Source organism: Rhinoderma darwinii, chromosome 12 (genome assembly GCF_050947455.1).
Source record: "Rhinoderma darwinii isolate aRhiDar2 chromosome 12, aRhiDar2.hap1, whole genome shotgun sequence".
NCBI classification, from domain to species: domain Eukaryota; kingdom Metazoa; phylum Chordata; class Amphibia; order Anura; family Rhinodermatidae; genus Rhinoderma; species Rhinoderma darwinii.
In genome coordinates, this window is record NC_134698.1 from 18,451,935 (window position 1) to 18,473,516 (window position 21,582).

General features: G+C 44.3%; 1 protein-coding gene across 1 annotated transcript; it reads right to left on the reverse strand.

The window, feature by feature from the left end:
* Positions 1-13,678: 13,678 nt before the first annotated feature.
* LOC142664844 (uncharacterized) lies at positions 13,679-15,801 on the reverse strand. Its single transcript, XM_075844232.1, has 3 exons — positions 15,538-15,801; positions 13,831-14,590; positions 13,679-13,718 (listed from the first exon to the last, which is right to left on the reverse strand). Exons 1-2 carry the CDS (start codon positions 15,593-15,595, stop codon positions 13,872-13,874), a joined length of 777 nt encoding a protein of 258 aa, XP_075700347.1. The 5' UTR covers positions 15,596-15,801; the 3' UTR covers positions 13,679-13,718; positions 13,831-13,871.
* Between the last annotated feature and the right edge of the window lie 5,781 nt (positions 15,802-21,582).

Below are 21,582 nucleotides of genomic sequence, written 5' to 3' on the forward strand. Positions count from 1 at the left end.
CGAAGACTGTTTTCTGGTGACACATTGAACTTTATGTTAGTGGTAAAATTTGGTTGATACATTCAGTGAAAAACAGAAAAAATTACAGAAAATGTGGTGTAAGGCAGATGGTTATACCACACAAAATAGTTATTAATTAATAATTAGTTTTTTTAAATAAAGGACTTAATATTGAAAAAAGGTTTTTTATACAACTGTTTTTTTTTTGTCTCACTAGGTGACTTGAAGTCAGGAATCCCTGATCGCTATTCTAATACACTGCACTACATGCATAGTGCAGTGTAAAAGTGCTGTCAGTTACTCACTGACAGCAAACCTAAGGCAGGACAAACTAGGCTTCCGTAGATGACAAACCCGGAGGCCATTGTTAGGCCTCCTGTTGCCATAACATGATGGGATAGAACGTCAAGGAGCAGGAAGGAGTTAAAGGATCTGCTAACGTCTTGGTGCCAGATACCACAGGACACTTTTAAAGATCTTCTGAAATCCATGTCCCAACGGGCAAGAGCTATTATGGCAGCACGAGGAGGACTACACAAGGCAGGTGGTTTTAATGTTATGTCTGGATGGTGTATATGTTAGTAATTAATTTCTATTCATTTGTACATTGATGGAAATTAGGGTATGTTCACACGCAAACTCAAAAATATCTGAAAATACAGAGCTGTTTTCAAGGTTTTCAGCGTTTTTTACGGCCGTTTTTGGAGCTGTTTTCAATATTGTCTAGGAAAAACGGCTCCAAAAGCGGCCCAAGAAGTGACTTGCACTTCTTTTGTGAACATACCCTAAAAAAAGAGTAATTTTTCTGTGCTTTTTATTTTTACAATATATATCAATCACCCTAAATATTGTAATCTTGGGGCCTACATTGCTCCTATGTAAACATGGGAACGCCACCATTCTCACCAGTTTTAAGGCGTAATGTAAATCTTAGGCCAAAACGTAGTAGTAGTCGAAACGCCAATCCAACCGAGATGGAATATGAAATATCCAAGATAGAAGGGAGTCCCAGGCATAAAATAAGATAAGATAACTTTATTAATCCCCGAAGGGAAATTCCAGTATCACATAAATGGATTCTGGGAAACGGCATCAGGGATTTTTTATTATTGGTCTCTGTGCAGATTGAGATTCTGGCATCCAAGGTGAAGATGATGAAGAAGGGGTGGTACTGTAGACAAAACAAAAAATAATCAGACCAGACGATAATCACTCAGCAATATACTGGTGCCGAAGCTCCAGCCATGATTTCACAAAAATACTATAGATGTCAGTGATCATACCTGTACTGCTGGTGTTTCTTCTGTACCACAGCTGTTGGTACTTATCTCCACCTCTTTCTTTGAAAGGCATGGACGCGGCACAAGGGACAGCGTGGATTTGTCGGGATCCAATGTGCAATACAAGGCAGATGGAATATGTGAGAACATGGCAGAACGGTGACTTGCTCTCCAATCTCATAGTCCTCTAGGCATATAGTGCAGGACTGGATGTCTTCATTTTCAGTAAAGGTTCGAGATGGGAGTCTATCAATCTGCCTGCCTCTCCTGCCTCGCCGACGTTGTCTTCTCTGCACAGGTCTGATGTCTGTGGTCTCTGTTGTCGACTGTTGGTTGGGAAGCAGCTGACTGGTGCTTGGTGTTGGCTCCACCAGCCTGTTAGATGTTTGCTGAGGAGATCTGCTTCCTTCTCTGGACGGCTGCAGGTTTGGTTGTGGCTCACTGGTGCTGTGGTCTTGTGTTGGTTCCTCCAGCCTTTCGGATCTCTCCTGAGTAGTTGATGGAGTAGACCCAGGCTGGGATTCTCCAGGAATTCTGAGCTCGGTCTCACTATTAATACGATGGCCACTTGTCGTTTCAGACTGTTCTATTGGCTCAGGTCGTAATGGGGACCGGCTTCTGTCCGCTCCGTCTTGCTGCAACCTACGGCGCGGTGGAACTTGACCACGTCTTCGTCTCCTGTCGGGGACATTGTCATGGTCTTCATCCTGCTCCACACTCTGACGCCTTCTATGTCCAGATCTTAATCTTCCATCAGCAATGCCTAGATGTGAAACAATGTGTATAACATATATTAATTATGTACAGAAAAAATGGGAAATAAGATCAATACCAGACATTTCCTATGGACTCGCGTGGCCTTCTTTCTAGAGGAAAGCTCCCATGTTTTTCTAATCTTGGACAACCGTTTTGATACTATGAATATATACACAGTCGAGTCACATTATTATAACTACTACTAATATCCAGAGTAACCGGCGTGTGCAGCACAGACAGCAGTAGACGGGCTGGGAGTGACTCAATTAGGTGCTGGTCAATGGTCTCATATGTGGAGCCTCGCTGACTCCATACATCCCACATTTACTGGAGGGTGCGTGGGGGAGGATCCATAAAGCGAACAACACGATTGACGTGGTCCCACAGATGCTCAATTGGGTTCAAGTCTGGAGAAATAGGGGGCCGGGGAAGTACTTGGAAGTCTTGGTTGTGCTCTTCCAACCACTGTCGGGCATTTATAGTCGTGTGACATGTCGCATTGTCTTGCTTTAAGATTCCATTTGCTCCAGGGAAGACAATCAGCATGTATGGTGGATGTGATCTGTAACGATGGATTCATATCTAAATCGGTTCAGAGCCTTCCATATGGATGAGTGGCCCAGAGAATGCCATGGAAAAATACCCCAGACGCTGACGTCGCCGCCAGCTTTTTCCAGCAATGGATGTAAAGTCAATCCTTTCGATGAAGCAGAAAACGTGATTTATCGGAGAAGACAACCCTTTGCCAATCATCGGTGCTCTTAGACCAATACTGCCGTGCAAATTGAAGCCATTTTCTCTGATGCACCTTTGTTAAATACCGCCGCCCTTGGTCCGAAAGCCAATAATCATCCCTTTTTGCAACTGAAAAACGGTGCATTATTTGCGGACGCAAAACGGACACGTTTGTGTGAAACTAGGCTAAATGTATCTGATATAACAAGTTCCACTTACCTTGATTTATCCGGGAACTTTCGTCTATTGCAATCTGCAAGAGTTCTCGGTAACTCATTGTTCCTTGTAGCAGGTGGCTTGATGTTTAAATTCAGGAACAATGGAAAATCGGGATTCCTCAAATAAGAGGGAATCTACCACGATGTTCAGAAATAGCACTGGTGTTTAAGTGCTCTGAACAGATGACGTAGTAGTCGCTTTGTAGCACAAATTCGCTCTTTGAAAAACCAAGTGAAGTTTCAGCATCAGCATCAACTCGAGATATGGCACTGATGTGACCGCGCTTGGGGTCCTTAGAACTTCACGCCATTGTGATGTCACTGCTATAGATGTCACACTCTCCATTGTTCTGATGACATCACTGCCTGCAGTGATGTCATAATGCTTACGGTATGTCATAAACGGTCCCCTGCTCTGCATTATACCAATCACTGCAGCAAAGCCTCCAAATAAATATATATAAAAAAAAATTATATTTACATATTGCAGCTGAAAATCTCTAATATTTGTTTAGTAAATGTTTCTCTATAATTGTTTAGTAAATGTTGGAGCACACAATTCATTTAAGTAAAAGTCTTAGTAACAGATTACCACAATGGAGAGGTGGAAATGTAACTTTATTTTTCTAAAACTAGATGGTTCTGGAGTAAATAAGAATCCTTTATAACCTAAAGAGGTTGTCTGGTATAAGAAACCCATTGTAAATACCCTATTGGGGAATTCTAAGTTAAGAAAGGACAAGTCTCCTATTGATTTCACTGTGTAATGCTTAGTTTCTCCTGTGGTGGCGCTGCAGGGGAATTCAACACTTCTCAAGTTCCATCACAGATTAAATCTGATCGCTGGGGGTCACAATCAGCGACATTAAGCTGCACTATCTGGATGCACAAATTACACTGGATGAGGGCCGTATTGTGACAGACATTTACACCAAACCAACTGACTGAAAATAACTTTTTAATTTTAGCTTTCAACCCAAATCAGCACAAAAATAAAATTTCAAAAAGTCAACTACACAGTGATAGATAATGCCGCAGAACTTCGCATATAAATGAGACGGATATGTGAGAGGCAGATAGATAGGGCGTGCTCTAGCAAAGTAAAAAATGAGCCCCCCATTACTTTATTTTTCTGATCTCAAATGCCAAGATACAATCCCGTTAGTAAGCCCTAAATATACACCTCCTGCAATGAGCCATAATACAATTGTGGGGATCAGACCTTAACCACTTCCTGCCGCAGCCATTTTGAATTTTTTTATTTTTGTTCTTTCCTCCTCACCTTTTAAAAGCCACAACTTTTTTATTTTTCTGTTGATATATCCATATGAGGGTTTGATTTTTGCAGGACGAGTTGTAGTTTTCCATGACACCATTTATTGTACTAATGAAATGGGAAACTGAAAGAACTTTCTTTGTGGGGTGAAATAGGAAAAAATCAGATTTCTCCATTGTTTTTTGGGTTTAGTTTTTATGGAGATCACCGCGTGGTTTTGTTTCGCTATTATCTGAGAGCCATACGTTTTGTTTTCTTTCCGTCACTGCAGCAGTGTGAGGGCTTGTTTTTTTGTGGCACGAGCTGTAGTTTTTATTGGTTCATGAGACTTTTTGACCATCTTTTATTCCATTGTTTGTGGGAGATGACCAAAAAACAGTGATTTTTTGTTTGTTTTAATGCATTCACCATGTGGGTTAAATAATGTTATATTGTTATAGCTCTGACTTTTACGGACGTGGCAATACAAGTTATGTTAATTTACTTTTTTTACATTGCTTTTTTTTAACTTTTAATATTTTAACTTTAAATATATATATATATATATAAATAAACTTAATTTAACTGTATTTTACTTTCTTTACTTGCCCTCTAGGGGACTTAAACCAGCAATCATTGGATCGCTTGCAGGATATACTGCAATACTAATGTATTGCAGTATATCGTCTTCTTTACCTGCTCTTATTAAGCCTTGCCAGGGGTGCAAAGATGGCAGACCTGAGGGCGTACATTAGTCCTCCAAGCTGCAATGACAACCATCGGCACCCCGCAATCGCAGGGGGGCAATGTGCCGTCAGAGATGGCCACCCCCATCTTTCTAATGGCTTAGTTACCGCAGTTACTATTGACCTCAGCATCTAAGGGGTTAAACGAGTGGGATCGTAGTAATCTACGATTTCGCTCGTCGCAGTGAACTGTCAGTTGTAACATACAACCAACACCAGCAAATTATGGAGTGAGCTCAGTCCGTGACCCCACTCCATACTTCCCTCCTGGCCTACACCGTATATATACACGTTGGTTGTCGTGGAAGGGGCTAGGTAGAATTGAAGGGTTATGCTGCTATAAAGCAGATCTTACCTTACAAAAACTAATGTGACGTTTTGGCAACCAAAGGTGCCCCCCTCAGCATCAGAGCCCCATAGCAGCTTCTATGGCTACTAGGGCTATAGTTATGTCCATGTACAGGGGGAAGATTTGACAGTAACACTACAGGTGATGTATTATCACAGTATACATCTAGTATTAGGATAAAATAGAATGACGTACCAGTCCCCAGACATTAGTAGATACGGGTCACTAAGCAAATCATGGTGGTTCGAAGTACCAGGCTCAGGACCAACACCAGAAGAGGAGGAGAGAGAATAAGGAGGTTAAAACGTGGCCAGGTGCGGTGGATTCACTGCTTGTACACAATGCATCTTAAAGGGGTTATGCGGGGATTAAAAATTATTAGCAGTGTTCTCACTGCATTATGTGATGTCACGGTTTGTGGGTATGTGGACCCACCAGGCCGCACCGCCATAGCAGCGAGGCAGCTGGCCAAACAACAGGGAACCCCAGAAATACAAAGTCCCACACAAGGGTACCAGGATAGTCCAGACAGTGGCCGCAGCTCTGGCACGGATGGAGGTAGGTAACACAGGACGTGGCGGATGACACAGGTGCAGTAGACACGACTCCAACTAGTAGGCACAGGAACAAGAACACAGTACGGGATACAGGAACGGGTAACAGGGCACGGGTAACAACTGGAACGGGAACCAGTAAGGGACCATTTGAAAGACAGACTTGGCTTATACTAACAATGCTCAGGCAAGGATCAGATGGGTTGGGCCCTTCTTATAGTCCAGGAAATCATATGTGTTGATGATGGTGATTTCCTACATGTGCGTGCGCTTGCCCTTTCAGAGCGGGCATGAGCGTGCGCACGCACCCTACGGGCCAGAGCAGATTGTAGTAGAAGTGAGCGCTGGCGTCTCCTGGGAAGGAGATGGGAACCAGTGCTCACAGATCCATGGCTGCAGGCGTCAGGTGAGTGGACTCGATGGCCCTCGACGCTACAGTATCTCCCCCTCTTACGCCCCCTCTTCTTGGGACTAGAGCGAGAGGAACTTCTTAACAATAGCAGAGGCATCAAGGTTCTCCTCCGGCTCCCAGGACCTCTCCTCAGGACCAAACCCTCTTCAGTCCACCAAATAGAAAGTCCTTCCTCCTACCCTCTTGCAGTCCAGGATCTCCCTCACCTCGAACACATCAGAAGAACCGCTGGGAGCAGTTGTGGAACAGGAAGTCTTGCTGTAGCAGTTCAGGACCACTGGTTTCAGGAGGGACACATGAAAGGAGTTGGGGATTGTGAGGGTAGGAGGCAGCCGCAGTTTATAGGAGACAGGGTTAATCTGTTGCCGAATCTCAAAAGGACCGAGAAACCTGGGAGCAAACTTGTATGAAGGCACCCTCAAACGAATGTTCCATGAGGACAGCCAGACTTTGGTACCTGGAAGATACTGCGGCGGCTCTCGTCTTGTATCTGCTTTTCGCTTCATGCCCGGGTCTGTTGCCAGATTTACAGGAAATCCCCAAATGCAGAGTCAGCAGCGGGTACCTGAGAAGTAGTAGACACTAGAAGAGGGACTTTAGGATGTTGACCGTATACAATGTAAAACGGAGTGGAAGTGGTGGACTCGCTTGTGTGGTTGTTGTACGAGAACTCGGCCCATGGAAGAAGCTGTACCCAGTTATCATGCTGTAAGGAAATGAAGTGATGGATATAATTCTCCATCATCTGGTTGATCCTCTCAACTTTCCCATTGGGCTGGGGGTGATAGGCTGTGGAATAGTCCAATATCACATCCAGGAGTTTACAGAGAGCCCTCCAGAACCTCGAGGGAAACTGAAACCCCTGATCGGACACAACGTGAAGGGCAAGCCATGCAAGCGGTAGATGTGCTGGATGAAGAGATTCGCCATTCGGGGAACAGAAGGTAGGCCGGTCAGCGGGATAAAATGTGCCATCTTCGAGAACCAGTCCACCACCATCCAGACAGTGTTGCATCCTGCTGAGGGAGGAAGGTCAGTGACAAAGTCCATCACAATGTGCTGTAAGGTGGCATTGGGTATAGGCACAGGTTGATGGAGGCCGGCAGGCTTGGAGTTAGTAACCTTGTTAGAAGCACACACCGTGCAAGAAGAGACAAAGTCCACAACATCCTTGGGCAGCGTGGGCCACCAAAAGTGACGAGCAATCAGGTCTCGGGATTTACGAACACCAGGGTGCCCAGCCAGTTTAGAACTGTGTCCCCATCGGAGAATTCTTCTCCTGCCTGCTAATCGAACAAAAGTCCTCCCCGGAGGGATGTCTCTAACCTGCAAAGGATTGGCAGTGATAATGCAGGACGGGTCTATGATAATTTGAAGAGACTCCACCGTGTTATCCGTTTCAAATGACCTGGACAGGGCATCGGCCCTGACATTCTTGTCAGCGGGACGGTAGTGGAGCACAAATTTTAAACGGGTGAAGAACAGCGGCCACCTGGTTGACAGGGATTTAGTCGTTGAGCGGACTGAAGGTAGGTGAGGTTCATGTGGTCGGTGTAGATTAGGATGGGGTGAGTTGCGCCCTCCAGCAGATGTCTCCACTTCTCCAGAGCCAATTTGATGGCCAGTAGCTCCTGATCCCCAACAGAGTAAATGCGCTCTGCAGAAGAAAAAAGTCTCGAGTAGTAGCCACATGCTACTGCCTTTCCTTTGGGGCTCCTCTGGAACAGAAGTGTGCCTGCACCAACATAAGAGGCGTCCACCTCCAAAGAAAACTGTATATATACGTCAGGATGATAGAGGATAGAGGCAGAAGTAAAGGCTTTTTTGAGACTAAAAAATGTGGACTCTGCCTCTGGGGTCCACACCTTGGCGTTCACACCGTTCTTGGTAAGGGTGGAAATAGGCGATGTCAGTGATGAGACATTTGGGATAAACTGGCGGTAGAAATTGGCAAATCCCAGGAAACGCTGTATGGACCTCAGACCTTGAGAACGTGGCCACTCCATGACAGCTCTCACTTTCTCAGGATCCATCTTGAGACCTTGATCCGATATGATGTAGCCCAGGAAGTGCAGAGAACTCCTCTCAAAGACGCACTTCTCCAGCTTGGCGTATAAATGATTCTCCCTTAATCGTAGTAGAACTTGACGGACATGCCTCCGATGAGTCGTCGGATCTGGGGAGAAAATCAAAATATCATCAAGATAAACAACAACACAGATATAGAGGAGATCTCGGAAGATATCATTAACGAGTTCCTGAAACACTGCAGGAGCGTTACACAGTCCGAAGGGCATCACTACGTATTCGTAGTGCCCGTCACGGGTGTTAAATGCCGTCTTCCATTCGTCAACCTGGCGGACCGGAGCGGAAGTGAGATGGGGACCAGCGCTCACAGATCTATGGCTGTGGGCGTCAGGAGGTGAGTGGAACCGACGGCCCACGGCCATAGATGCTACATGTGAGTAAACTCGCTAATATACATTCCCGTCCCCCTTGGTGCTGTTTCTGAGATTTTCATAGATTTTTATAGCGCTGATGAGGAACCGGAAGTCTAGTTGTACAGTCTTCTTTGGTGACGACACGACTCTTTGTCATGTGATCGGCCCCGCTGTACTCTATGTAATCGCTGTACTACTGCTCCTGCAGTATACGGAGCACAGCGCCGCTCTCTGAGAGGTTCCTCTGAGAGGTTCCTGTTGTTTCTCCTTTGCTTTATCCAATGCTAAAAACTAATAATGATTTTTTTTTTTTTTAAATGCAAGCCCCTCAGCTGGAGTCACTGGGACCCAACACTAGAATTTCATCTGATTTGACAGATTATGGCACAATTTTCTATGGGGAACTTATGGTGGTTATTTTGATATTCCCATACTGTTTTTTGACACAGACCACCTACCTAAACATTGCTACAGACAAATCCACCTCTTCATGGTAAAGGTATTCTCTAATGTCAGTGCTGTCTTACAGCAGGATAATGCCCCCGCCACACTGCAAAAATTGTTCAGGACTGATGTGAGGAACATGACAATGAGTTCAAGGTGTTGACCTGGCCTCCATATTCTTAATTCAATCGATCATCTGTGAGATGTGCTGGAAAAACAAGTCCAATCCATGGAGACCCCTACTCACAACTTACAGGACTTAACCCCTTAATGACGAAGCCTAGGTTGGGCCTTAAGGCTCAGAGCCTATTTGTCTAATCTGACATTATCTAAGGGGAGACATTTCCTCAGCCTGTTGCAGGAAAATTTTATGGGCCAGTTTGTGGAAGACCCAACTAGAGGTGAAGCTCTGTTGGATCTGGTCATTTCTAATAATGCAGAGCTTGTTGGGAACGTCAATGTTCGTGAAAACCTCGGTAACAGTGATCACAATATAGTTACATTTTACCTATACTGTAAAAAACAAACACAGGCTGGGAGGGCAAAAACATTTAATTTTAAGAAAGCCAATTTCCCCAGGATGAAGGCGGCAATTCCGGACATAGACTGGGAAGAACTAATGTAAAATAATGGGACAAATGATAAATGGGAGTGTAATGACAGGGGGGTAGGGAAACAGACAGTGAGCCCTAATCTACCCACCACTCAGTCCCTGCCTACTTGCAATGACCCGCCCTAGGCGATGGGGTACAACTGGGCGACGGTCCCTCCGCTCAGTAGGTGCACGACAGACAAACGGACGAGGGGACACAAGCAAAGGGAAATGGGGCAGTTGCCCACGGCAACACCGTTAGCAACTAGAGAGGTGAGCGAGCTGAGTCAAACCAGGAATGTACGAGGTACCAAACGCAGAGCAGGAGAGTAGTCAGAAAGCCGGGGTCAGTATGAAGCAAGGTCAAATAGCTAGGAGCTGCGGCAAGGCCAGGAAACCACACGAGAAGAATCACAAGCAAAGGAGGAACAGGAAAGGCAGGTATAAATAGACAGAGGGCGGAACTAGCTCCGTCTGGCCAGGCTGCGATAGGCTCTCCCACTCCTAAGCCTGCCATCCTGAGTGGTGGAAGATGGAGTCAGTCTCAGAGACATAGAACCAGGTGCAGACTGATTACCCATGGGCGTATACACAGAAGTGCCTGGCAGATCCTTTACAGGGAGATTTTCAAATCTACATTGGGTTATTATAGTGCAAAATTTATTCCTATAGGTAACAAGTATAAACGACTAAAATTAAATCCCACATGGCTTACACCTTCTGTGAAAGGGGCAATACATGACAAAAAAAGGGCATTTAAAAAATAAAATTCTGAGGGTACATCTGAAGCCTTTGTAAAATATAAAGAGCTTAATAAAATCTGTAAAAATGTAATAAAATTAGCAAAAATACAGAATGAAAGGCAGGTGGCCAAGGATAGTAAAACAAATCCCAAAAAATTCTTCAAGTATATAAATGCTAAAAAGTCAAGGTCTGAACATGTAGGACCCCTAGATAGTGGTAATGGGGAGTTGGTCACAGGGGATCAAGAGAAGGCAGAGTTACTAAATGGGTTCTTTAGTTCTGTATATACAACTGAAGAAAGAGCAGCTGATGTAGCCGGTGCCAGTGCTGTTAATATATCAGTTGATATATTGAATTGGATGAATGTAGATATGGTCCAAGCTAAATTAAATAAAATAAATGTGCACAAGGCCCCGGGACCAGATGGGATACACGCTAGAATTCTTAAAGAGCTTAGTTCAGTTATTTCTGTCCCCCTTTTCATAATATTCAGAGAATCTCTAGTGACTGGAATAGTGCTAAGGGACTGGCGCAGGGCAAATGTGGTGCCTATTTTCAAAAAGGGCTCTAAGTCTTCCCCGGGTAATTATAGACCAGTAAGCTTAACATCCATCGTGGGGAAAATGTTTGAGGGGCTATTGAGGGACTATATACAGGATTAGGTGACAAAAAATAGTATTATAAGTGACAGCCAGCACGGTTTTACTAAGGACAGAAGTTGTCAAACTAACCTAATCTGTTTTTATGAAGAGGTGAGCAGAAGCCTAGACACAGGGGCTGCTGTGGATTTAGTGTTTTTGGACTTTGCAAAGGCATTTGACACTGTCCCCCATAGACGCCTAATGGGTAAATTAAGGACTATAGGTTTAGAAAATATAGTTTGTAATTGGATTGAGAATTGGCTCAAGGACCGTATACAGAGAGTTGTGGTCAATGATTCCTACTCTGAATGGTCCCCGGTTATAAGTGGTGTACCCCAGGGTTCAGTGCTGGGACCACTATTATTCAACTTATTTATTAATGATATAGAGGATGGGATTAATAGCACTATTTCTATTTTTGCAGATGACAACAAACTATGTAATATAGTTCAGTCTATGGAAGATGTTCATGAATTGCAAGCGGATTTAAACAAACTAAGTGTTTGGGCATCCACTTGGCAGATGAAGTTTAATGTAGATAAATGTAAAGTTATGCATCTGGGTACGAACAACCTGCATGCATCATATGTCCTAGGGGAGCTACAATGGGGGAGTCACTTGTTGAGAAGGATCTGGGTGTACTTGTAAATCATAAACTAAATAACAGCATGCAGTGTCAATCAGCTGCTACAAAGGCCAGCAGGATATTGTCGAGTATTAAAAGAGGCATGGACTCGCGGGACAGGGATGTAATATTGCCACTTTACAAAGCATTAGTGAGGCCTCATCTAGAATATGCAGTTCAGTTCTGGGCTCCAGTTCATAGAAAGGATGCCCTGGAGTTGGAAAAAATACAAAGAAGAGCAACGAAGCTAATTAGGGGCATGGAGAATTTAAGTTATGAGGAAAGATGAAAAGAATTAAACCTATTTAGCCTTGAAAAAAGACGACTAAGGGGGGACATGATTAATTTATATAAATATATTAATGGCACATACAAAAAATATGGTGAAATCCTGTTCCATGTAAAACCCCCTCCAAAAACAAGGGGACACTCCCTCTGTCTGGAGAAAAAAAGGTTCAACCTGCAGAGGCGACAAGCCTTCTTTACTGTGAATCTATGGAATAGCCTACCGCAGGAGCTGGTCACTGCAGGGACAGTAGATGGCTTTAAAAAAGGGTTAGATAATTTCCTAGAACAAAAAAGTATTAGCTCCTATGTGTAGACATTTTTTCCTTCCCTTTTCCCGAACCTTGGTTGAACTTGATGGACATGTGTCTTTTTTCAGCCGTACTAACTATGTAACTATGTAACTATGACATGTGTCACTTTATGTGGTAATAACTTTGGAATGCCTTTATTTATCCAAGTGATTCTGAGACTGTTTTCTGGTGACACATTGAACTTTATGTTAGTGCTAAAATTTGGTTGATACATTCAGTGAAAAACAGAAAAAAATACAGAAAATGTGGTGTAAGGCAGATGGTTATACCACACAAAATAGTTATTAATTAACAATTTGTTTTTTTTAAATAAAGGACTTAATATTGAAAAAAGTTTTTTTATACAACTGTTTTTTTTTTGTCTCACTAGGTGACTTGAAGTCAGGAATCCCTGATGGCTATTCTAATACACTGCACTACATGCGTAGTGCAGTGTAAAAGTGCTGTCAGTTACTCACTGACAGCAAACCTAAGGCAGGACAAACTAGGCTTCCGTAGATGACAAACCCGGAGGCCATTGTTAGGCCTCCTGTTGCCATAACATGATGGAATAGAACGTCAAGGAGCAGGAAGGGGTTAAAGGATCTGCTAACGTCTTGGTGCCAGATACCACAGGACACTTTTAAAGATCTTCTGAAATCCATGTCCCAACGGGTCAGAGCTATTATGGCAGCACGAGGAGGACTACACAAGGCAGGTGGTTTTAATGTTATGTCTGGATGGTGTATATGTTAGTAATTAATTTCTATTCATTTGTACATTGATGGAAATTAGGGTATGTTCACACGCAAACTCAAAAATATCTGAAAATACAGAGCTGTTTTCAAGGTTTTCAGCGTTTTTTACGGCCGTTTTTGGAGCTGTTTTCAATATTGTCTAGGAAAAACGGCTCCAAAAGCGGCCCAAGAAGTGACTTGCACTTCTTTTGTGAACATACCCTAAAAAAAGAGTAATTTTTCTGTGCTTTTTATTTTTACAATATATATCAATCACCCTAAATATTGTAATCTTGGGGCCTACATTGCTCCTATGTAAACATGGGAACGCCACCATTCTCACCAGTTTTAAGGCGTAATGTAAATCTTAGGCCAAAATGTAGTAGTAGTCGAAACGCCAATCCAACCGAGATGGAATATGAAATATCCAAGATAGAAGGGAGTCCCAGGCATAAAATAAGATAAGATAACTTTATTAATCCCCGAAGGGAAATTCCAGTATCACATAAATGGATTCTGGGAAACGGCATCAGGGAACTTTTATTATTGGTCTCTGTGCAGATTGAGATTCTGGCATCCAAGGTGAAGATGATGAAGAAGACTAGGTGGTACTGTAGACAAAACAAAAAATAATCAGACCAGACGATAATCACTCAGCAATATACTGGTGCCGAAGCTCCAGCCATGATTTCACAAAAATACTATAGATGTCAGTGATCATACCTGTACTGCTGGTGTTTCTTCTGTACCACAGCTGTTGGTACTTATCTCCTCCTCTTTCTTTGAAAGGCATGGACGCGGCACAAGGGACAGCGTGGATTTGTCGGGATCCAATGTGCAATACAAGGCAGATGGAATATGTGAGAACATGGCAGAACGGTGACTTGCTCTCCAATCTCATAGTCCTCTAGGCATATAGTGCAGGACTGGATGTCTTCATTTTCAGTAAAGGTTCGAGATGGGAGTCTATCAATCTGCCTGCCTCTCTTGCCTCGCCGACGTTGTCTTCTCTGCACAGGTCTGCTGTCTGTGGTCTCTGTTGTCGACTGTTGGTTGGAAAGCAGCTGACTGGTGCTTGGTGTTGGCTCCACCAGCCTGTTAGATGTTTGCTGAGGAGATCTGCTTCCTTCTCTGGACGGCTGCAGGTTTGGTTGCGGCTCACTGGTGCTGGGGTCTTGTGTTGGTTCCTCCAACCTTTCGGATCTCTCCTGAGTAGTTGATGGAGTAGACCCAGGCTGGGATTCTCCAGGAATTCTGAGCTCGGTCTCACTATTAATACGATGGCCACTTGTCGTTTCAGACTGTTCTATTGGCTCAGGTCGTAATGGGGACCGGCTTCTGTCCGCTCCGTCTTGCTGCAACCTACGGCGCGGTGGAACTTGACCACGTCTTCGTCTCCTGTCGGGGACATTGTCATGGTCTTCATCCTGCTCCACACTCTGACGCCTTCTATGTCCAGATCTTAATCTTCCATCAGCAATGCCTAGATGTGAAACAATGTGTATAACATATATTAACTATGTACAGAAAAAATGGGAAAAAAGATCAATACCAGACATTTCCTATGGACTCGCGTGGCCTTCTTTCTAGAGGAAAGCTCCCATGTTTTTCTAATCTTGGACAACCGTTTTGATACTATGAATATATACACAGTCGAGTCACATTATTATAACTACTACTAATATCCAGAGTAACCGGCGTGTGCAGCACAGACAGCAGTAGACGGGCTGGGAGTGACTCAATTAGGTGCTGGTCAGTGGTCTCATATGTGGAGCCTCGCTGACCCCATACATCCCACATTTACTGGAGGGTGCGTGGGGGAGGATCCATAAAGCGAACAACACGATTGACGTGGTCCCACAGATGCTCAATTGGGTTCAAGTCTGGAGAAATAGGGGGCCGGGGAAGTACTTGGAAGTCTTGGTTGTGCTCTCTCAACCACTGTCGGGCATTTATAGTCGTGTGACATGTCGCATTGTCTTGCTTTAAGATTCCATTTGCTCCAGGGAAGACAATCAGCATGTATGGTGGATGTGATCTGTAACGATGGATTCATATCTAAATCGGTTCAGAGCCTTCCATATGGATGAGTGGCCCAGAGAATGCCATGGAAAAATACCCCAGACGCTGACGTCGCCGCCAGCTTTTTCCAGCAATGGTTGTAAAGTCCATCCTTTCGATGAAGCAGAAAACGTGATTTATCGGAGAAGACAACCCTTTGCCAATCATCGGTGCTCTGAGACCAATACTGCCGTGCAAATTGAAGCCATTTTCTCTGATGCACCTTTGTTAAATACCGCCGCCCTTGGTCCGAAAGCCAATAATCATCCCTTTTTGCAACTGAAAAACGGTGCATTATTTGCGGACGCAAAACGGACACGTTTGTGTGAAACTAGCCTAAATGTATCTGATATAACAAGTTCCACTTACCTTGATTTATCCGGGAACTTTCGTCTATTGCAAGCTGCAAGAGTTCTCGGTAACTCATTGTTCCTTGTAGCAGGCGGCTTGATGTTTAAATTCAGGAACAATGGAAAAACGGGATTCCTCAAATAAGAGGGAATCTACCACGATGTTCAGAAGTTGCACTGGTGTTTAAGTGCTCTGAACAGATGATGTAGTAGTCGCTTTGTAGCACAAATTCGCTCTTTGAAAAACCAAGTGAAGTTTCAGCATCAGCATCAACTCGAGATATGGCACTGATGTGACCGCGCTTGGGGTCCTTAGAACTTCACGCCATTGTGATGTCACTGCTATAGATGCCACACCCTCCATTGTTCTGATGACATCACTGTCTGCAGTGATGTCATAATGCTTACGGTATGTCATAAACAGTCCCCTGCTCTGCATTATACCAATCACTGCAGCAAAGCCTCCAAATAAATAAATAAATAAATAAATATATATTAAATTTTTTTATATTTACATATTGCAGCTGAAAATCTCTAATATTTGTTTAGTAAATGTTTCTCTATAGTTGTTTAGTAAATGTTGTAGCACACAATTCATCTAAGTAAAAGTCTTAGTAACAGATTACCACAATGGAGAGGTGGAAATGTAACTTTATTTTTCTAAAACTAGATGGTTCTGGAGTAAATAAGAATCCTTTATAACCTAAAGAGGTTGTCTGGTATAAGAAACCCATTGTAAATACCCTATTGGGGAATTCTAAGTTAAGAAAGGACAAGTCTCTTATTGATTTCACTGTGTAATCCTTAGTTTCTCCTGTAGTGGCGCTGCAGGGGAATTCAACACTTCTCAAGTTCCATCACAGATTAAATCTGATCGCTGGGGGTCACAATCAGTGACATTAAGCTGCACTATCTGGATGTACAAATTACACTGGATGAGGGCCGTATTGTGACAGACATTTACACCAAACCAACTGACTGAAAATAACTTTTTAATTTTAGCTTTCAACCCAAATCAGCACAAAAATAAAATTTCACAAAGCCAACTACATAGTGATAGAAAATGCCGCAGAACTTCGCATATAAATGAGACGGATATGTGAGAGGCAGATAGATAGGGCGTGCTCAAGCAAAGTAAAAAATGAGCCCCCCATTACTTTATTTTTCTGATCTCAAATGCCAAGATACAATCCCGTTAGTAAGCCCTAAATATACACCTCCTGCAATGAGCCATAATACAATTGTGGGGATCAGACCTTAACCACTTCCTTCTGCAGCCATTTTTAATTTTTTTATTTTTGTTCTTTCCTCCTCACCTTCCAAAAGCCACAACTTTTTTATTTTTCTGTTTTGATGTATCCATATGAGGGCTTGATTTTTGCAGGACGAGTTGTAGTTTTTCATGGCACCATTTATTGTACTAATGAAATGGGAAACTGAAAGAACTTTCTTTGTGGGTTGAAATAGGAAAAAAACAGATTTCTCCATTGTTTTTTGGGTTTAGTTTTTATGGAGATCACCGCGCGGTTTTGTTTCGCCATTATCTGAGAGCCATACGTTTTGTTTTCTTTCCGTCGCTGCAGCAGTGTGAGGGCTTGTTTTTTTGTGGCACGAGCTGCAGTTTTTATTGGTTCATGAGACTTTTTGATCATGTTTTATTCCATTGTTTGTGGGAGATGAGATGACCAAAAAACAGTGATTAACATGTGGGTTAAATAATGTTATATTGTTATAGCTCTGACTTTTACGGACGTGGCAATCCAAGTAATGTTAATTTACTTTTTTTACATTGCTTTTTCTTTAACTTTTAATATTTTAACTTTATATATATATATATATATATATATATATATATATATATATATATATATATATATATATATATATAAACTTAATTTAACTGTATTTTACTTTCTTTACTTGCCCTCTAGGGGACTTAAACCAGCAATCATTGGATCGCTTGCAGGACATACTGCAATACTGATGTATTGCAGTATATTGTGTTCTTTACCTGCTCTTGTTAAGCTTTGCCAGGGGTGCAAAGATGGCAGACTTGAGGGCCTACATTAGTCCTCCAAGCTGCAATGACAACCATCGGCACCCCGCAATCGCAGGGGGGCAATGGACCGTCAGAGATGGCCACCCCCATCTTTCTAATGGCTTAGTTACCGCAGTTACTATTGACCGCAGCATCTAAGGGGTTAAACGAGTGGGATCGTAGTAATCTATGATTTCGCTCGTCGCAGTGAACTGTCAGTTGTAACATATAACCAACACCAGCAAATTATGGAGTGAGCTCAGTCCGTGACCCCACTCCATACTTCCCTCCTGGCCTACACCATATATATACACGTTGGTTGTCGTGGAAGAGGCTAGGCAGCATTGAAGGGTTATGGTGCTATAAAGCAGATCTTCCCTTACAAAAACTAATGACGTTTTGGCAACCAAAGGTGCCCCCCTCAGTATCAGAGCCCCATAGCAGCTTCTATGGCTACTAGGGCTATAGTTATGTCCATGTACAGGGGGAAGATTTGATAGTAACACTACAGTTGATGTATTATCACAGTATACATCTAGTAATAGGATAAAATAGAATGACGTACCAGTCCCCAGACATTAGTAGATACGGGTCACTAAGCAAATCATGGTGGTTCGAAGTACCAGGCTCAGGACCAACACCTAGAAGAGGAGGAGAGAGAATAAGGAGGTTAAAACGTGGCCAGGTGCGGTGGATTCACTGCTTGTACACAATGCATCTTAAAAGGGTTATGCGGGGACTAAAAATTATTAGCAGTGTTCTCACTGCATTATGTGATGTCACGGTTTGTGGGTATGTGGACCCACCAGGCCGCACCGCCATAGCAGCGAGGCAGCTGGCCAAATAACAGGGAACCCCTGAAATACAAAGTCCCGCACAAGGGTACCAGGAAAGTCCAGACAGTGGCCGCAGCTCTGGCACGGATGGAGGTAGGTAACACAGGACGTGGCGGATGACACAGGTGCAGTAGACACGACTCCAACTAGTAGGCACAGGAACAAGAACACAGTACGGGATACAGGAACGGGTAACAGGGCACGGGTAACAACTGGAACGGGAAACAGTAAGGGACCATTTGTAAGACAGACTTGGGGTATACTAACAATGCTCAGGCAAGGATCAGATGGGTTGGGCCCTTCTTATAGTCCAGGAAATCATGTGTGTTGATGATGGTGATTTCCTACATGTGCGCGCTGGCCCTTTAAGAGCGGGCACGAGCGTGCGCGCGCACCCTACGGGACAGAGAAGATCATAGCAGACAGATCCATGGCTGCGGGCGTCAGGTGAGTGCACCCGATGGCCCTGGATGCTATAGTATCCCCCCCTCTTACGCCCCCTCTTCTTGGGACTAGAGCGAGAGAGGAACTTCTTAACAAGAGCAGAGGCATCAAGGTTCTCCTCCGGCTCCCAGGACCTCTCCTCAGGACCAAACCCTCTCCAGTCCACCAAATAGAAAGTCCTTTCTCCTACCCTCTTGCAGTCCAGGATCTCCCTCACCTCGAACACATCAGAAGAACCGCTGGGAGCAGTTGTGGAACAGGAAGTCTTGCTGTAGCAGTTCAGGACCACTGGTTTCAGGAGGGACACATGAAAGGAGTTGGGGATTCTGAGGGTAGGAGGCAGCCGCAGTTTATAGGAGACAGGGTTAATCTGTTGCCGAATCTCAAAAGGACCGAGAAACCTGGGAGCAAACTTGTATGAAGGCACCCTCAAATGAATGTTCCATGAGGACAGCCAGACTTTGGTACCTGGAAGATACTGCGGCGGCTCTCTTCTTGTATCCGCTTTTCGCTTCATGCCCGGGTCTGTTGCCAGATTTACAGGAAGTCCCCAAATGCAGAGTCAGTAGTGGAAGTGGTGGACTCGCTTGTGTGGTTGTTGTACGAGAACTCGGCCCATGGAAGAAGCTGTTATCCTACCCAGTTATCATGCTGTAAGGAAATGAAGTGACGGAGATAATTCTCCATGATCTGGTTGATCCTCTCGACTTGCCCATTGGACTGGGTGTGATAGGCTGTGGAAAAGTCCAATATCACATCCAGGAGTTTACAGAGAGCCCTCCAGAACCTCGAGGTAAATTGAAACACCCGATCGGACACAATGTGAAGGGCAAGCCATGCAAGCGGTAGATGTGCTGGATGAAGAGATTCGCCATTCGGGGAACAGAAGATAGGCCGGTCAGCGGGATAAAATGTGCCATCTTCGAGAACCGGTCCACCACCACCCAGACAGTGTTGCATCCTGCTGAGGGAGGAAGGTCAGTGACAAAGTCCATCACAATGTGCTGCAAGGTGGCATTGGGTATAGGCACAGGTTGATGGAGGCCGGCAGGCTTGGAGTTAGTAACCTTGTTAGAAGCACACACCGTGCAAGAAGAGACAAAGTCCACAACATCCTTGGGCAGCGTGGGCCACCAAAAGTGATGAGCAATCAGGTCCCGGGTTTTACGAACACCAGGGTGCCCAGCCAGTTTAGAACTGTGTCTTCATCTGAGAATTCTTCTCCTGCCTGCTAATTGAACAAAAGTCCTCTCCGGAGGGATGTCTCTAACCTGCAAAGGATTGGCAGTGATAATGCAGGACGGGTCTATAATAGTTTGAAGAGACTCCACCGTGTCATCCGTTTCAAATGACCTGGACAGGGCATCGGCCCTCACATTCTTGTCAGCGGGACGGTAGTGGAGCACAAATTGTAAACAGGTGAAGAACAGCAGCCACCTGGCTTGACAGGGATTTAGTCGTTGAGCGGACTGAAGGTAGGTTTGGTTCATGTGGTCGGTGTAGATTAGGATGGGGTGAGCTGCGCCCTCCAGCAGATGTCTCCACTTCTCCAGAGCCAATTTGATGGCCAGTAGCTCCTGATCCCCAAGAGAGTAAATGCGCTCTGCAGAAGAAAAAAGTCTCGAGTAGTAGCCACATACTACTGCCTTTCCTTTGGGGCTCCTCTGGAACAGAAGTGCGCCTGCACCAACATAAGAGGCGTCCACCTCCAAAGAAAACTGTATATATACGTCAGGATGATAGAGGATCGAGGCAGAAGTAAAGGCTTTTTTGAGACTAAAGAATGTGGACTCTGCCTCTGGGGTTCACACCTTGGCGTTCACACCGTTCTTGGTAAGGGTGGAAATAGGCGATGTCAGTGATGAGACGTTTGGGATAAACTGCCGGTAGAAATTGGCAAATCCCAGGAAACGCTGTATGGACCTCAGACCTTGAGGACGTGGCCACTCCAGGACAGCTCTCACTTTCTCAGGATCCATCTTGAGACCTTGATCCGATATGATGTAGCCCAGGAAGTGCAGAGAACTCCTCTCAAAGACGTACTTCTCCAGCTTGGCGTATAAATGATTCTCCCTTAATAATAGTAGAACTTGACGGACATGCCTCCGATGAGTCGTCGGATCTGGGGAGAAAATCAAAATATCATCAAGATAAAAAACAACACAGATATAGAGGAGATCTCGGAAGATATCATTAACGAGTTCCTGAAACACTGCAGGAGCGTTACACAGTCCGAAGGGCATCACTACGTATTCGTAGTTCCCGTCACGGGTGTTAAATGCCGTCTTCCATTCGTCACCCTGGCGGACCGGAGCGGAAGTGAGATGGGGACCAGCGCTCACAGATCCATGGCTGTGGGCGTCAGGAGGTGAGTGGAACCGACGGCCCACGGCCATAGATGCTACATGTGAGTAAACTCGCTAATATACATTCCCGTCCCCCTTGGTGCCGTTTCTGAGATTTTCATAGATTTTTATAGCGCTGATGAGGAACCGGAAGTCTTTTTTTTTTAAATCAAACCAGTTTTTATTGATAGTACAACCTACAATTTAAATCCCATGTACATCAACTCAATTCCAACAGTCAATACATTTTTGGTTTTGTACATCATATACAGTTACATTTAACATAACTCCCCCTTCCCTCCATCCCAACTCCCCCCCCCCCCCGCAGTACCTCCTCCTTTCCCTGACTCGTATAGCCATTCTCTCTCCTGCCTCATACTTATTTATCAATAATCGCCTCC

Excerpts from the sequence above, each read along its gene's own strand:
- LOC142664844 (XM_075844232.1), bottom strand. The coding sequence starts at position 15,595 with ATGAGTTACCGAGAACTCTTGCAGCTTGCAATAGACGAAAGTTCCCGG. Across the intron at positions 14,591-15,537 it reads AAGTTCCCGGATAAATCAAG|GCATTGCTGATGGAAGATTA; the intron begins GTAAGTGGAACT and ends TTTCACATCTAG.